The 17,343-nt window shown below is 43.3% G+C and overlaps 1 protein-coding gene across 2 annotated transcripts in view; it reads right to left on the minus strand.

Moving 5' to 3' along the window:
• The window catches only part of EPHA5 (EPH receptor A5), a 169,481-nt gene that overhangs the window by 121,366 nt on the left and 30,772 nt on the right, over positions 1-17,343 (minus strand). For both annotated transcript variants that reach the window (XM_030449734.1, XM_030449733.1), the window contains exon 3: positions 14,214-14,877. In XM_030449734.1, the coding sequence (XP_030305594.1) occupies positions 14,214-14,877 (664 nt within the window). The remainder of the gene's footprint in view (positions 1-14,213; positions 14,878-17,343) is intronic.

Below are 17,343 nucleotides of genomic sequence, written 5' to 3' on the forward strand. Positions count from 1 at the left end.
GCCACCTGGGCACACTGCTGGCTCCTATTAAGCCAGCTGTCTATCAATACCCCAAAGTCCTTTTCTGCCAGGCAGCTTTCCAGCCACTCTTCTCCAAGCCTGTAGCATTGCCTGGGCTTGTTGTGACCTGACACTTGGCCTTACTGAATTTTATACAGTTGGTCTCAGCCTGATGATCCAGTCTGTCCAGGTCCCTCTCTAAAGCCTTTCTAACATCCAGCATCTCAACACTCCCTCCTAACCTGGTGTCATCTGCAAACTTACTGAGGATGCACTCAACCCCCTCATCAAGACCATCAATAAAGATGTTAAATAGGATTGGCCCCAGCACTGAGCCCTGGGGGACACCACTAATGAGTGGCCACCAACTGGATTTAACTCCATTGACCACAACATTTGGGCCTGGCCATCCAGCCAGTGTTTAACCCAGCAGAGTATGTGCCCATCCAAGCATGGGCAGCCAGCTTTTCCATGAGCCTGTTATGGGGGACAGTAGCAAAGGCCTCACTGAAGTCCAGGTAGACTACAACAACAGCTTTTCCCTCATCCACTAACCAGGTCACCTTGTCATAGAATTGTCAGGTTTGCCAAGCAGGGTTCTGCCTTCCATGAACCCATGCTGACTGGGCCTGATTGTCTGGGTGAACTTTAACTGTTTTGAAATGGCTCTTGAGATTATCTATTCCATAACCCTCCCTGGCATCAAGGTGAGACTGATAGGTCTGTAGTTACTGGAATCCTCTTTCCAGCCTTTCTTGAAGATTGGTGTCACATTTGAGAGTCTCCAGTCCAATGGGACATCATCCCCAGTTAGCCAGGACTTCTGAAAGATGATGTAGAGAGGCTTGGCACCCACATCTGCCAACTCTCTTAGCACTCTAGGGTGTAAACCACCTGGCCCCATTGACTTCTGAGTGCCTGGCTTATGAAACAGGTCCATAACCATTTCCTATGGATTACATAGGGCCTCAGTTTCATCCCTGGCCCCCTTGATACCTAGTTTAAAGCCTTGTCGATGAATAATACCCATCACCATCTCCCATGACTGCTGATTTGTTTATAGAACAGCAGCACACCTAAATCAAGGACCAGAGACATTTGCCAGTTGCTTGCTAGACAAGGGTCACTGGGGCATTTATCCACTTGCCTGGTCTCTCAGAAAAGCTGTTTCCAAACTGCCAGACACACCAGGGTACTCAAACCCTGTGCTCATTTTCTATCTGACACAAAACCAACGCTGCATTAGACTGCAAAAATCACACCCTTGAAATTTCTCTCTGCTCCAGCCAGGAGGATACAAGCAGCAAAACAGTTATCTGAGTGAGTGCTCTGTTCCTGCTGTAAGGAAACAGATGAGGGGAAAACAATGAAAATCCAAACCCAGAGAGTCAGAAGGGAAGTGAGTCAGGGTTGCCGGAAAATATTTACTTGCTGATTTGAACACAAAGGAATCTCAAGCATTCCTCAGCATCACTTCAGCCAGGCTGGTGTAGGGCAGTGGATATGTTATGACAGGTTATTTAAGAGAAAACTCTGTCATATTTATTTTCCAGTCATGTCAGTGCAAGGTGCTGCCCTGGGCCCTGACACCACAGCATCCCTTTGGAAGCCATGTCCAGCTGTGCAAGGAGGATAAATCATCTTTTGACAGAAAGCAAGCACACTCCTGAATCCTTTTCAGGAGAAAAGGAGAGATAGAGGAATTGCTACTGATTTTCAAGCAAGGCTTGCAGAGGCCTGAGCCTCCCAACTCAGTCAAAATTGGGTCACAGGATCTTCAGCAAGTCACACCACCTTTGTGTCTTAGTTTTCCCTCCTCATACCTACCTACACACTTAACACACATGTATACAGCTGAGAGAAGGCTGGAAAACTCCTCCAGAAGGCAGATAGGGTGACAAGTCATTGTTATAAAGAAGCAGTGAAAGATCCCCCCAAATTCTTTAAAATTTATATCAATCTTTAAACAGGCACTGTGGCAGAGAGGCATCACTGCAGCTCAGTGTTTTCCAAGTGCTGCTCTGGAAGTTAAAGGCAGCACAGTCCTCAGCCTCCTGAATGATCTAAGTGGAAGGCAGAAGGCTCTCAGGGGTGAAAGAGCCTTGCTTTTATGGAAAGGTGAAGATAGCCAAGGAAATTCATTTTTAGCTCTTGTGCTTGAACAAGTCCTGCTAGGAAGAGCCTGACCCAGCTGAAGCCCTCAGTGTGGGAATGGGGATGCTTGAGATCTGGGATGCTGCAAGCAGCTTCAGCACCTCATATCTGCAACGAGATACTCCTGATACACAGTATTTAGAATACCACTGATGCAAAACACAGAGCCACTGAGCTCACCAATATTATCCCCAGTTTGGGTAAGACTGAAGAACAAGCTTAATAAAATCATCCTTCCATGGTCTGGGAGGTCGATGCCCAAGGAAGCCAGGAGTTAAACATATAAAATTACAGCCCTTTTGAATACTGTTTTCCATCAGCATCAGAGAGCCCACGTAATTTCTGTATCACAAATATGATTTGGCAGGATTAAATATGGAAATAATATATCAAGTATTTGTTATTGGAAGGGAAAACATTTGCAGCACACAACAGCCCAACAGAAGAAAAATCTGATTGCTGTGATGAATAATGCATATTGCCCATGGTACTAATTAACCTTGTACTCCAGTAAGATATTATGGAACACTAAGGCTAATTTGAATGTGGCCTGACACTTTTCCCAATGGCATCTAAAAATCAGTCTTTGGAACACGTAAACTTTGAATTTGTTAGAAGTCCTTCATCAATAAAGTTTCAGAAGGAATATTTTTGTTTCTATGTATTCACAGCCCAAGTTGTTTGAGTGCACATACACAGCACAAAACGCAGAAGGGGGCCAGAAATGGCCTGACTTAGCTTTCCGTGGGCCCCAACTCCTGCAGGCAGTGACAATGTGCCCCCAGCTAAATATCCCAACACCTTTATGGTCTCAGATGTTCTACAAACGTAACTGCAGCCCAGGACTTTTGCATCACCTTGGTTTCTCCCCTATCAGAGTGGCAAAGCACAACAAGCTGGCTAAAACTGAACACTGGATCTTTAAGCTAATGCTTTTATGTCTCCAACCCAAACCCACTGGTCTCCACCTGAAAACACTGACTCTAGTTTGGGCTGGTCTTGTAAAATACTCATTTTGCCCAAAGCTACACATGGTACTGGAGTAAACACAAATGCCACACTAAAAGCACTGATTTTTTCAGCTGTTTGCACAAAATACAGCAAAATGCCTGCACATAAAGCCACAACCAAAGACTGAGAAGACATCATGCACAGGCATCTTGATTAACACCTGTTGTAGGAGTGTACATTTGACTGCAAGTTTACAGAGTCAGGTGATGAAGCTTTCAGATAAGACCAGCCAACTGCTTTATATCCCAAGGTCTGATCTATGATCTAACATTGTCTTATCTTGCTTAAAAAAAAAAAAAAAAAAAAAAAAGAAGAAGAAGAAAAGAGAGAGAGAAAAAAAACCAAGCAAGTGAAAAAAAAACAAACCAGGAAAAAAGCAGACTTTATGTTTCTCTCCAAACCCCCTTCTGCCCTGGGAATTGTGGGAGACCAGCAAACCAAACAATATCTTACAATATTTTAGAGGGGCAGGGGGCACTGGCCCCCAACCCCCATCTACCAATGCACTTAATATGCAACATTTTAGAGGCAGTGCATGAGCAGCTGCCTTCATCACCAGGATGACACAGTGCTTGTCAATGCCATTAGCCATGCTCAGAGATCAGTCAATAACACAACAGAATCATTTCACATGTCCCCAAGCACCAACTTTCCAGCTGGAAGCCATCTCATGTACCAGAGAGAAAAAAAAAAAACATATCCCACACCAGCAAAAAGGCACCAGTTGTGTTGTGTTCCTGATGCATCCATAAAATGAGAGTCCAAAGACATCAAGGATGAGGATGCCAAGTGCAGAGGAAGAGTCAGCTGAGCACACAGCCCCACAGCAGCAGCAGCTTAGGGAAAGCTTCCTATGATGCACCAAGTGCTGGAAGAAGGCTCAAAGTGCTGTCATGCCATTTTAAACTGAAATAAGAGAAGTTCCTCCAAACTTTTCCCCTCTTCTTTTCAATGGAGCATGGTGCAGAAACAAGGGGATGAACTTTAACATGTGTCCTCCTGCATGAACATGAGGAAAAGACAGCCACAAAGAGCCAGAAACTCTGATATTTGGGAGATTTGGAGATTAGGATCAGCCCATTTGCTGAGAAATAGGTCTGCTCTGAGTTCCATGAACTAAATTACTACCCTATAGGATGGCAGCCAATGCAACACTGAGTAAAAATCTGGGCCTGGAAGCAATTTAGTTCCTAGGAATGTCTCATAAAGGAATTACCATCCCACTCCCACCAGTGACAGAAACCCCACCGACTACATAAAGCACAAGATCACATTGCAAGTCTGACAGGGAACCTGCACCCAGATCTCTTCATTTGGCAGCACTACCCTAGAGCAAGGGCTTCCAGTGCTACTTCCCAGTTTCTCCAGCACAGACACCAACAGGATGGTTTCTTTCCCTCGCTGGTACTAGCTAGACTAGGACTGAAATGCCTTTGCACATAAATGATAGATTAAGCCTCTGGAGCATAAAACTTGTCTTTGCATCTGCTTTTGTGGGCCCACAGTGCCCTGATCCAAGCTGTGTCTGCAAACATTACCCCTACCTCAATTCCCAGCTGCCAGCTTTGTCAGAGGATGCTACTGCTGTCACAACACCAGAGCGGATCCTAGCTGTGGTGACACTTCATTTCTCTGGGCAGCAGCATCCCTGGAAGGATAACTCCCTGCCCTGGTTTAGTGGAAGTATGCAAGACAATCAAAGCCAGCTAAGCAAAGTAGTTTTGACATATTAAATCATGCTTGAACTGTGAGAGCAAGGAAAAATACTGTAAAAGGTCTTCTAAAAAAGAGGCAACTACAAATAAATAAATAATAAGGACCAGCCATGTGCACAGGCAGGGGAGAAAAGCTTTTATCTGAGCCTGAGTAAGGACTTCGGGTAGGCAGAGAGAGAAAAATTTTGCAAAACAGAGACTTCTGCAGAGGTTTGGAGCCATTTCCATGCTTTTCACATCTAGGATGAGTCTCTTCCCAATCACCTGTTCTGGCACTGAAAGAGCATCAAGTGTTAAGGCAAAAAAAGCACCCAAAGCAGGTAGGACAGGAAGGGTGAATTCTCATCATCTGTATGCTGCCTGCTCACCAGCACACTCATACACATGCAAAAGCCCTAAGCAGCATCTGACTTGGCACTCCAGGGGGGTTCCATGACTGCTTTTGCCACAGTACTCTGTGATCCTTTAGCCATTTTTACCACAAATTCCTTCTGCAGACACTTTGTGCTAGAGGCTTCTCTTCTAGAGAGATAACACTCAGTCTGCTGCAAGTCAACCACTGCAATATAGAAAATCCCACTAGAACAGGGTCACTGGGCATCCACAGACCTTGACAATTAACCATGGCACGTCCCCAATCATCCTGCCCTCCTTATTCCCTGCTGTGGATTTCTTCCAGTAATTAACACGGCCATTTGCCTTGGATTTATACTAATAAAAAGCTGGCTCCTGTCCTAAGATCCCATCATCCCTGGCACTTCCCAAATGCTCCCAGAGCCCCAGCAGCAATGAAGCTCAGGGTCCTGGCTCTCTCACTGCCCAGCTTGCAGGTAGCTGCAAAGTGGCTCAGAGCTCAAAGCTGCAACTCACAAGCTGCTTCCCCAGAATACCAAATTAGCACATTCCCCACGCAGGGAGCAGCTTTTCCTTTGGCTCTGCAGTAATTAAAAAACTTCCTTTTCCAGGCAGCTTTTGAAGGCCACGTTGTGACCTCTGTCACCACTGCAGCAGGGTGACAGACTGTCCAATTCAGTAGAAGACCTCTAATGCTTTATTTGGGGAATTAATACTGCAGCAGAGCCACCTATATGCCCACTCAAGAGGCAGACATTTCACTCAGTGGTTGGTAACCATGACACTGGAGTTTGGTAAGGATCACACTGGCACCCTGGGCAGGCTCACTTTGTGATTTACTAGACTCACTTTACTAGTAATTTACTATAACACCAGTCACAGATGTGCAGAGGGACCCCAGAGTCACCTGGGGCTGCTTTATTATTCTGTATAGGAGGTCTGGTACTCAGTCATGCTGAGGCTTTGGCAGTGAAAGGGACCTTCAGGCAGAGATGGATTCCCTGGCACAGCTTCCATCCTGGGAAGAGGCTCCAGTTGATGTGAGAGTCCTGCTCAGGAACTGCACCTCCAGGCCATTTTTATTTTTTCCAAATGGAAAGCACCTAGTTGAGGTACAAAAGCAACAAAAAGTTGCAAAGGCAACTTCTGTTCAAATTCCATCTCTAGAGGACTGGTAAATTTGTTGGTACTTCCCAATGAGTCCTCCTGGAGATTATAATGATCTTACAAGCACTTGGGTTAGTCTAGGACTTTAAAAAGAGCATTTGAGATCAAGTACAGCACAGACATTGAGAGCCCTGGTTCAGGCTCTAGCTGGCACTTCACTCTGTCCTAAGGCTGTTTGTTAAGTGGGAAATAGTGGATGTGACCTGCTTCAGAAAGCAGATCCTTCAAGATCCAAGAGAGAAAAGACCTCTGCATGCCACAGAAATATTTTTAATAGTCTGTATTAACTATTCCCTCAAACTGAAACAGTCATGTCTGAACTGCTAGCAAAACTACACACAAGCCACTGAAGGCAGACCATGAGTGGCTCAGGATTCTGGTGCTAAGTCCCAGCACCAGAATGGGACAGGTTCCAAGGCAGCAGCACTGCCTCCTGTGCCGTGCTGGCCAAGCAAACCTCCCACAGCACCTGGGTGCAATGGGTAGTGCAAGGATGGCAGTCTCGAGCTGCAGGTGAAGATGCTCTGCTGAGCTTTATCCCTCTGCCTCCAGAAACACAGCCTTGGGATGTTCTGGGGGGCATGCAGGGAGGGACAGCCTTATTTCAGCCCCCAGCCAGTGGATTTGTCCTGATAATGCCACTGAGCTGCACCTCTTAGAGCCTGGATTTTAAGGGGTGGTGGGCAAGATGACAGATATTTCCTTGGCCTTAACTTCACTGTCATTTACAGTGAGAAGAAATTTGACATCTTAAATCACAATTCTTCAAACTTCAGCTTTTTTTTTTTAAGGAGATACATATGAAACTAATAAGGGACAGCCACAACCGTGGCATTGTCACCTTTGTCTCTTTAATCCATCTTGGGTACACAATTTGGGGCTTATTTAGCATCTAGCCTTGCTCTTCAAGTTTATTCCAGTATTAAGAATCCCACACCCCCCCCCCTGGAAACTGAAAAACTGGAAGCAGATCAGTACAACACTTACAACAAGCTTAACTATGTGTTGTTCATGGATACCATCCTGTCTAAATAGGTTTAACTTCTTAAGTGATAGAAAACAAGAAAACATCTAGCAGAATAAATGGGCATCTCTACTTCCATGAAGAACAGATTCACCTCTTTATACAGACATCTTTTTTGTTTTGCTTTTACAGCATTTTACCTTACACAGGCTACGAGTTTCCCCAGTTAAAGAAATGAAATAAAAAGTAAGCTGTGAATCTGTTCAGACAAGTACCAATTGTAGCTTCCTCTGTGGAGCCTGAATTTAAACCTCAGTGTTAACCCAAAGGAAGCTGAAATTGTCAAGAAGTAGAGCATGCAGAGAAAAAAGCTGATTATTGAAATGTCAACACATCATTAACTGCTGCAAAGTGTTTCTAAATGAGAGACACCAACTGAAAACCAGAATTATGGGCAACACACAACAGTACGACTTCATTTTAATACCCCATATAAATTAGGTGAAATTAGAGTTCTGACAAATGAGCTGGGGCACACTCAAGGCATTTCAAGAGCTTGCAGCCACCCTCCTGCTGAAAAATCACCATCCAGGGATGTTGTCCACATCTGTGGCCACCAGACCAGGGCGTCGAGACAACCCCTCCATTGGTCACATCAGCTCATGGGCAAACCATCCAGTTCTGCAGAGCCAGCAGCAGTGGGACAGAGAGGGCAGCTGGGGACAGCTGTAGCTTAAATCAAGGCAATTAAATTCACTACATTACCAACAAGCACTCATAGCATACTTTATCCTTAATATTTCTCCAGAGTCCTTAGCTGTTTCTAAAAAAACCCCAATTAATTACACAAGCTGTTACCAAGCAATTCAAAGTCAAATGTGGCAATCAAACCAACCTAAAAGCACCATGGCTACCACTCCTTTTCTCCTCCAACACTTCTCCCATCTCATAATGTAACATATTCCCTAAACCACCAACCAAATACCCTGTATTCCAGAAAGCTAAAATCAGCATTAAAGTATCAATTATCCAGGGCCAGACTACAAAACATGCCTTTAGATTTACCCCAAAATATCTCATGGCTAAGAAGCAAGCATGACCTTCACAGTTTACACTTTTGGGGCCATTTCCAAACCCTTTTTTATTTGCACAATTTATACATTGGAAGGGAAATAAAGTACTCCTTAAGTGTCCTTCTGGAAGGTGACAACAGAGCAGCCACACTGCAATGAGCAGTAAGGTTACGCTGGTCAAGTAGTGGCCTAAAAGCATCACTGCAAAATGAGGAAAAATCTTCAGTCATTTGGGTTATAAGCATAGAAGGTTGTGCAGAATGTTACAATTCTGTGCAGTGCTTCCTGGAATGAAAGCAAATACACATGCAAAATAAAACTGAGAGGGGAGTATTGATCAATCTTGCTGCAACATATTTTTGATCTGAGGAAAATATTTCCCTGCTCTATTTAATTATTTCAGTTGAAGAATACACCTACATACGTACATGCACACACCTCTCTTACAGAATAAACCCTGTTATCTCCCCAGAGACAACTGAAATGTGCTGCAACGTAGTTTTCAAGTGATTTTCTTTACATTAGAAAAGATAATATACACTGTGTGGCCAAAAATTCAGCTACTCCAGGCACTTCAGCTCATAATTATATAGACACCTACCATACTATGCTCCCAGCCAATTTGGTTTTAATCAGAGAAATGCAAGAAAAGTATGAATGATGGGCAAAGAAATCCCTGAAGAGACAACTGTAATTCCAAATTCTGTTTTCTCTGTATACTGAATATTTCCATTGCCATGTAATTATCTCCCAGTAGAACAATTAGAAAGAGGTTTTTATTTTTTTTTATCCCTAGATTTTGCTTGCTTTCCACTCTACCACAAGAGTAAAAACACACTTACCTCATTCACCTGAGTCACAGCTGGGATCTCTCCTAGAAAACACGTGGGATTTAGCAGTACGTTGTTTTCCTAGCATCCATAACAAGGAGTCTGGAGGAAGAATCCAGCAGACTTGAGGTAGAGTGGAAGGCAAGCAAAATGTGGAGGGGATTGAAGAAAAGTTGTCCCTCTGCTGCACTTCCACCAGAAACAGTGGCTACTCCAGAGCAAAAGCCCAAGCTCCAAAATCAGGTCACCTGTGCAGCAGCACGTTGTCATTTCTAGAAATGAGGACACAGGGAAGGCAACAGCTGAGCTACAGCCCTGTGTCACCTGAGGAAACCACACACAGTGAATTTGTTAAAAATACAGGGAAGGCTTCTTGTAGTATCAGCAAGGTATTTTATTCCCAAGTCTCTGGGATAGCTCCTGTGCACAAAACCATGATGGGCAAATCATGGCTCTGCCATCACCACCTTTTAAAACCCTTTGGTACCTCCCAACACTCCACAGACAGCTCCCCAGTAGCCAAGGATCACTACCTCTGCCTGCCTGCTTTTGCACAGCTGCAAAAGAACCCCCAGTTGTCCTCAAATATCCTTCCAATCAAGATGGGGGCAATCACCACTCTGTAAAAATGCCTCCAAACGCCTGCACTGATTGCACCTCCCTGCTTTGCCATCATCAGCCAAACAAAACCATCTGAGAACTGATCCAACAGATAAATTTCTGATCAAGAACTAGCTACCTATGTCAAGTAGTTTTAATTATTACAGAAAAAGAGACCCACAAGCACAAGTTTTTTCTGCAGCCTTTGTTTTCGGTGCAAAATTCTCATTTCTCATGTCAAGAGCTCAGCTGAATCACAACACAGGTAATGAACAATCAGCAAAAATAAGTGCTGTGTTGTAAACATATTGAGGTTCAGCAAAGGTGATTAAGGAAAGAATAATAACAAGAATCAATATTTAAGGCAGCTGAAGGGCTTGAACATTCTAGAGTTGTTTTAGCAAAATAAAATAAAAAAAATTCAAATAGTTCCTCTGGCAACAAATCCATCTGAAACCAGAAATCCATCCGCCCTCCAGCCCCTGGTTTCTAATGTCTTCTTCAGATGGAGGCAAGTGTGAAGAAAGATTATTTTGTCCAACTTTAACATCTGTAATCTTGTCCATACCTTGTAGCTGCCTGAAACCAGCTGTACTCCTTTTGATGTTCTTCAAATAGCAACATACACCAATTCTTTGAAAGGAGAGCCTCAAAACCTCCTGAACATGTTACTCTCCTTTTCAGCTTGGCTCTCACTCAGTGTAGTTTCTCTACCTCCCTTTTTTTTTATTTTTTTATTTTTACCCCCCCAACTCAAATATTTAATTAATTTGTGATTCAACTTTAAAGCAAGTGAAAAATAAAGCCTCTGCAAATCAATTACCTCTGCAGTTACCACTCTGCAGCATCCTGGGCAGTACCAGAACCTCATCACTGCAAGTGCATTTGGGTCTCACTAGCTTAACATGTCAACATTTCCTCCTTTCGAGTAATATGGGCTCCAGAGCCTTTAAAGGCATAAAAAGAAGCCCTTCTTCTCACCCTACTGGGCTGAAGGTGAGGGTCAATATATAGAGAAATGCCAGAAGGCGCTCTTTCCACAGTGACTTTATTCATTTCCTACACAACTCTGAAAGGGAAGCTCTGCTGTGCACAGTGACTAAACCTGAAGTTACATTAAAACTCACCAGTGCAGGAAAAAGGAAAGCAGAGACTAGGGCAGATAAGACACTGTTTGGCCAAACCCCAAGATAGGTAAAAAAGAGAATTCAGTGGCACTACGTCAAGTGTTGTAGCATTTTAGCCTCTGGTCTTGCACTTCTGTTGCATATTATCTGCTAAGGAGGAGACCACCATTAGGAAAACTGAAGTTTGCCAAACAGACTTAAAATTGGGATTTTTTCTCAAGGACCTGCTCAGCTAACATTGGATGAACTGAGCAAAGGTAGTAACCATCAGCCCTTTAGTGACACCAAACCATTCTGGAAAGTAGCACGGAATTCACAGAGCAACTGCTTTCATTTCTTCTATTACAGCAATTTATTCATATGAACAATGAACCTTAACACTGGTCCTTTATAAATAACTCCCAAACCAGTCATAATTTACTTCCAGATGTTCCCTAGCAGTTGCTGATAAATGGGCTGTGTTGCCAAAGGAAGTGTAAAAATCCAAGTAGTTTGGGTTCCTTACAGTAACTACTGCCTCTATCAATTGAGAGTGCAAACACTATATATAAGGAGATACATTATACATTACATTATATATAAGGAGATTAGACCACCATCAGATTTACAACCTCATTGTCACCAGTTAGAGATATTGCTGAGCTGTTGCTGTCAATGCTTTCTTCAGACATGAACCCTGCTGACAAGATGATGAATTCAGAGCATCCCTGCCAATTAATGATCTGTAGGCAGAAGGGATTTCTATAGTTCCTAGATGTTCATGACAGTGACTGGGCTTTACATTACCCCTGAAAACAGAGCATAGTTCTGTCCAGACATGGACCAGAGCTTGGAAAATGTCAACTTCTCAGAAGAAATTTTAATAAACAAACCCAGACACTTTCAGGTTGAAAAAGTTTCCCAAAGCGTGGTCACTAATAACTTGCTTATGCCTAAGTAAAAGCAAGCAGGGAAGATGCTTCCAAGATGTACCCAAGTGATTTACAAACCAAAGGTCAGAAGTTATCTAGGTGCTTGTCAAAGCTACACCACAGAGTACCAAGGACATAATTATGTCAGCCAAGAGCACGGACTGCACTTCCTAAACACCAGTGAGGCTGGGAGGGGAGAAAAAGCCTCTCCAAGCACATACAGCTTCCTGTAATAGGTAACAGTGTTACCTATTTTATGGCCTACAAAGCTTAACTTTACTTTCCAAGATTTTATCCTTGTAAATACAATACCCAAACCAGAGAGCATTTTACTCACACATGATATATACATCAACTCCATACATGCTAAATGCCTGAGGCTGAACATCTCATCTAAACAGAGCATCTCTGGGCCAACCAACAGGCAATGCTTGGCATGATGACCTGGGTTAAACACAGGACATCCAAATATTGCCTTCAAACAGACTTTGCCCGAGGCACTCGGATCCCAACATCATATTGATTTGATGATGGAATTTAGGGCTTTCCTACAAAGGAGAATTACGGGCTTTAACAGCTCTAGAGCAATTAAGGTGATAAACTCCTGCTAAGGGTACAGGCTGGAGGTGAAGAGAAGTTTATATGGGTGTGCCTTATGACAGACAGGCAAAAGTACATCACCTCAAAGCATCTTTACACTTCTGTATTGTTGATCATACTCCTACCCAACACAGTTATAAACTGCAGGGCCAGATGCTGTCCTCTCAGTTGGCTAAGAAAAAGAAATTTAAAAAAGCAGCCCACATCCCCAAATGGATGCAGAACCTCACATCACTAAGGTCTTCTGAAAGGACACCCCAGATTGCTAGCACAGCACTACCAAAGATCCAGTCACTCTGCAGGCACACTAGGTTTCTAGTTTAAAACCACTCCAGGTTTTTGGTTTGGATTTTTTCTATTTCATTTTTTGTTTTTATCACCTTTAAGAATGCTTTGAGAGATGCAGGATTTGAAAGGTGTGTACCAAAGGATGTACCTCTTCAAAAATTCTTACAGGTGGCTGAAGTCAGTGTCTAAACATTGCACTCAATCAGTGCATGTTATTATGGCACATAATATTTATAGACATAGGGAAACAGATCCTTACTGATCTGACTCATATTCCTCATCTGTGACAGTCTAAGATTTCTTCAGCTTGCAGTGATGTTGAGCTTAACTCCCTTTCTGCAGGACTCAATTATCAAATCTAACTCTTCCTGCCCCTTAAATGGGAGAATTATCTTTACTAGCACAGGAAAAGCAAAAAACACTCAGATTTTGCTGTACTGACTGAAGAAAAAGGAAGCTACCCTGGTCAAAAATTATACTCCACATGCTGTTTACTAGAGGTTTCTCCAAAACCAAACATTTTCTCTCCAATTCAACCCTCAAAGAGACTGAACTGTGTAATCTTCATGGCCACAGTGTGTGACTGAGGACTAAAGGATCAAGGCCATAGTTTGCTTTGGATATGCACTGATCTCTCCTTTGCACTAACACAACAAACACCAGTAATAAGGACCTGGAAGTGAGACGAAGAAAAAAAACAACATGGACTTTGGTTGGAGCAGATTTCCTCTGCCTACCACAGAGATTCAGGAGATTTATGCTTACCAGTAACTCAGGAACCTTAGCCAGATACTTGTGTGAAAACTTCAGCACTTACGCAAGCATTTTTACCAGTGGGCCTTTAGGTTTAACCCTGAACAGCTGAGCAGCTTTGCATGAAACGATTTACCTGAGAGGAAAACCAACCAACTCACACCACATCAAACCAACACACCCCCCCCCAGAGTGATACAGATAGAAAACCACACTCCTTTAAACACATGGCTGAAATTCAACTTGCATGAGGAAATTAATTTCAGACATTCCCGGGATCAATCCAGAAAAAAGAAATCGTGCCTCTACAATTCAGGAGGAAACCCCAATTTTGAGGAAAAATAACATAAAGAGGAAAACACAACATAGAATAAGAAACAAGACTGCAACTGCCCATCAGCACAGTGCTCCAAAGGTAACAGTGGCGTGCCAGATTCTCCTCGTTCACAGAACCAGAAAGTCCTGACCTGTCCATCAGTGTTTAGCCCCCCTACCTCCAAGCCAAGGCTTCTTTCTTCATGCTGCTTCATGGTCATTGAAAAGACCTCTCTGGAAGTGAGAACCCAACCCACCTCCAGGCACGATGGACAGGGAAGAGGCAAAAAGCCAAGACTGCACATCCCCTTGGCAGCCTCAGCACAGCCCCATCCCTCTGCAGGTCCTTACCTTGGCAGGTGTTGTTCTTCTCCTCATACCCTGCCTTGCACAAGCACTTCCCAATGGGCACCAGCCATTCCCCCTCAGCACTGCAGTGCATCTTGGGTGCCTCCTCAGTCACTGAGTGGTTGACACAGATGCCTGACACCTCCAGCAGCTGCGAGGAATCTGCTCCTGTGATCGTGTCGGGGAAGTGGGCCAGGTTGCGGATCACCGACGGGCACTTCTTGTAGTACACGCGCACGGAGACCAGGGCGATGCAGGCACCCACGTCCTGGAAAGCAAGGTAAAATCCCTTTTTTGTTAGGGGCCCAACGTCTCTCACCTCTGTGTTTAGCTTCATAACTCGGTCACCAAGGTCTAACTCTGTGAAGCTCTCATCAGCAGCAATGGTATCGATCTTGATGTACTGGTTTTCTTTGATGTTCCTCCCATTTTCATCATCTGACTCGAAGTAATACATGTTAAAAGTCTCTTTGCAAGTCCCGAGTCCTCCTGGAAGGCTGTTACAGTCCCTCAGGGTGAATTTGAGCTCAATGAAGATGCGGGATGCCCCTTGATTAGAGATCCAGCTGGTCAGAAGCCAGTTATTCTGATTCTGTTCCATTACCTTGCACACTTGGTACGTGTGGATTGGAGCGTAGTTTTCATCCACCTCACCAATTTCTTCCCACTGTATAAAAAGGAAAAGTGTTACTTTAAAAAGTTGCTGAAACAAAAATCTTAGCTTTCCCACCTAGAGCATTTCGAGCATCAGAAGTTCAGGAGGACTTTCAGGGGGAAAAATGTTTTAAATGTCAAAGTTTTCCGTACTGGAGGCTTGCTACATTCCTGATAAAGTCAGAAAAAAGAAAAAAGGATGCTAGTTAAAACCTTTTGTTTCAGACATGTCAGAAGAAGGAAAACATACTGCTGTATTTGAACACCAGTACTTTGTTAGGGTACAAACCAAAAGCAAATGGGGCCACAAGTTGGCCTGTTCCAGTGCATCCACAGAGGAGAAAAAGAAGTGTTTACAGTTTGTCTGTTCCCATTCCCACAGGCTCCTTTTCCACCACATCCTCAAATCACTGCCCAATCCACTGAGGGTGACCACAGTCCTCCAAGCTATTCTACCCCACCAGCTTGCCAGAAAATCAACAGACCTTTACTCTCCCCAAGTCTGGTAGTCAGAGGAGTTCCTGGTTTTGCACAAAGATTACTTCCAATCAAACTTACAGGGATCTGCAAATATATTGCAGTGACCTAACTTGAAGGCTTATCAAAAAGCATCACTCTTCAATAATTGCCAGATCAATTTTCATAGACCCAACCATTATGCTCTCCAGAGTTACAAAGTTAAGCTCATTTCCATTGCTGCTCTAGGAAGTTATTGGGAGGGAGTATAAAGAATGCTAATTTGTTCAGAAACTAAATCCAGTTATTCTAGTGACTGCTTTCATGTGCTGAGAAGAATAAACACCACGTGGAGGAAGGTCCAAGCATAAATACATCAATTTAGAGTCTGATCTCAACTGAAAGAAAAAGCACATAACATCTCAGGCTTCAGGATGTGCTGCATTTCCAGCCCTGCATCCCAGATCAGAGCAAGCCTTGCCATTACCAGTTCTGCCATGAAACCTAAAGCAATCATCAGAAAACAAGAGGGAATATCAGGGTAATAATGAGCTATGGCTGCTTATCTCTCTATAAAACCCAAGGGGAAGCCAACCAGATTTTATCAGCACAGACACAATTGGGCAAAAATCTCTTCTCTCTCATTTAATCCCACCACCTCCTCTCATTTGTTTCTCCTCAGTCAGGTCTGCCTCCCCCCAGAGACTGCAGGAAGTCTGCCACACTTTTACATCCCTCCACCACAAAGGGATGGGGACAAAAGCCCCTGCACCTTCTGCCTAGTCCCAGATTCCCAGTCACTACAGACCTCACACAAGTATTTAAACCAACAAAGGAATTAACTGACTAGAGGATGAATTGCAGCCTTATGCTTGATGAAAAAAAAAACAAAACTTGCCACATTAAAGAGACAACATCTAGCTGGAAGTATTGGCATAAAAAATGAAGTACAACTGAAAAATTGGGTAATATTAGAATCCCACTCTGCAGTATTTTTGAGGTATAAATGAACCCCAATCTGCAGGCTTGAACCACAAATGCAACCATTAATTTGGTGCTAAATGTTTTCTCTACACCTTTAATAGCTCCAAGAAGGAAAACAAACATGTATTTCAATGGCCTGGTTTTAAATCATTCATAGAAGACCTTTTTCTGCCTCAGAAATTTCCAGTCCACTACTGCTGGTGAGTGAACAGACACTAAAGACTGCACTCAGCTCCATCCATAGGCTGTCTATAGAAAGGCCAAAGGTATCACATAGCTACCAAAAAAATGTAAGAGCTAAAAAAGCACTCAGTGGATCAGCCTTGGGTTAAATGGACAATTTTAAAACACATTCACCAGATGTCAGCTCATCTGGCTTGTTTCTTATCTCCAGCATTCCAGGACTCCAATTTCCTACCACAGCACAGCAAAAGGCTCCTGCCCCCATAAAACAAATACTGACAGCAGGGATGAAAATTTCAGAGTTTTTTTGTTTGGTTTTGGATGAAAATTTTAGAGGTTTTTTTATTTGGTTTTGGATTTTTTGTGTGTGTGTGGTTTTGGTTTTTGGATTGCTTTTTTTGTTTGTTTTGTTACTGATCTTCAGTAGCCATCTGACTCTCCTTTGCAGCCACTAATGTGGGGATTTCAAGACTCCTTCCTAATTCTGAGTACTGCTGACAGAGAAATGAAGCATTTAGCAAAATTGTGGAAGTCTTAAGAGGGAAATGGAGTTTAAGAGCATTAAGCAAAGGAGTTCCTAAGGGGTTACCTGCAACTTTCCCAACAGGACTCCCTGCCTCCATGGACTCTGCAACCTCCCTCTGTTTCCAATACCTATTTCATAGGCTCCCTGAAGCCTCATTCTCTCTCATTCCATTGTCACCACCACATAAATCTCTGCACCATATTCATGTTAATTCAGGTATCTGCTAGCAGAAAGATGTAAAACTGGAAAAGGATTTACTCATTTTCACCCTTTTTTTTTCTCCTTCTGGAAAAAGGCAAGCCTTAGATCTTAGATCCCAAGCTTTCAATA

The sequence above is a fragment of the Calypte anna genome, chromosome 4A (genome assembly GCF_003957555.1).
Source record: "Calypte anna isolate BGI_N300 chromosome 4A, bCalAnn1_v1.p, whole genome shotgun sequence".
NCBI lineage: Eukaryota > Metazoa > Chordata > Aves > Apodiformes > Trochilidae > Calypte > Calypte anna.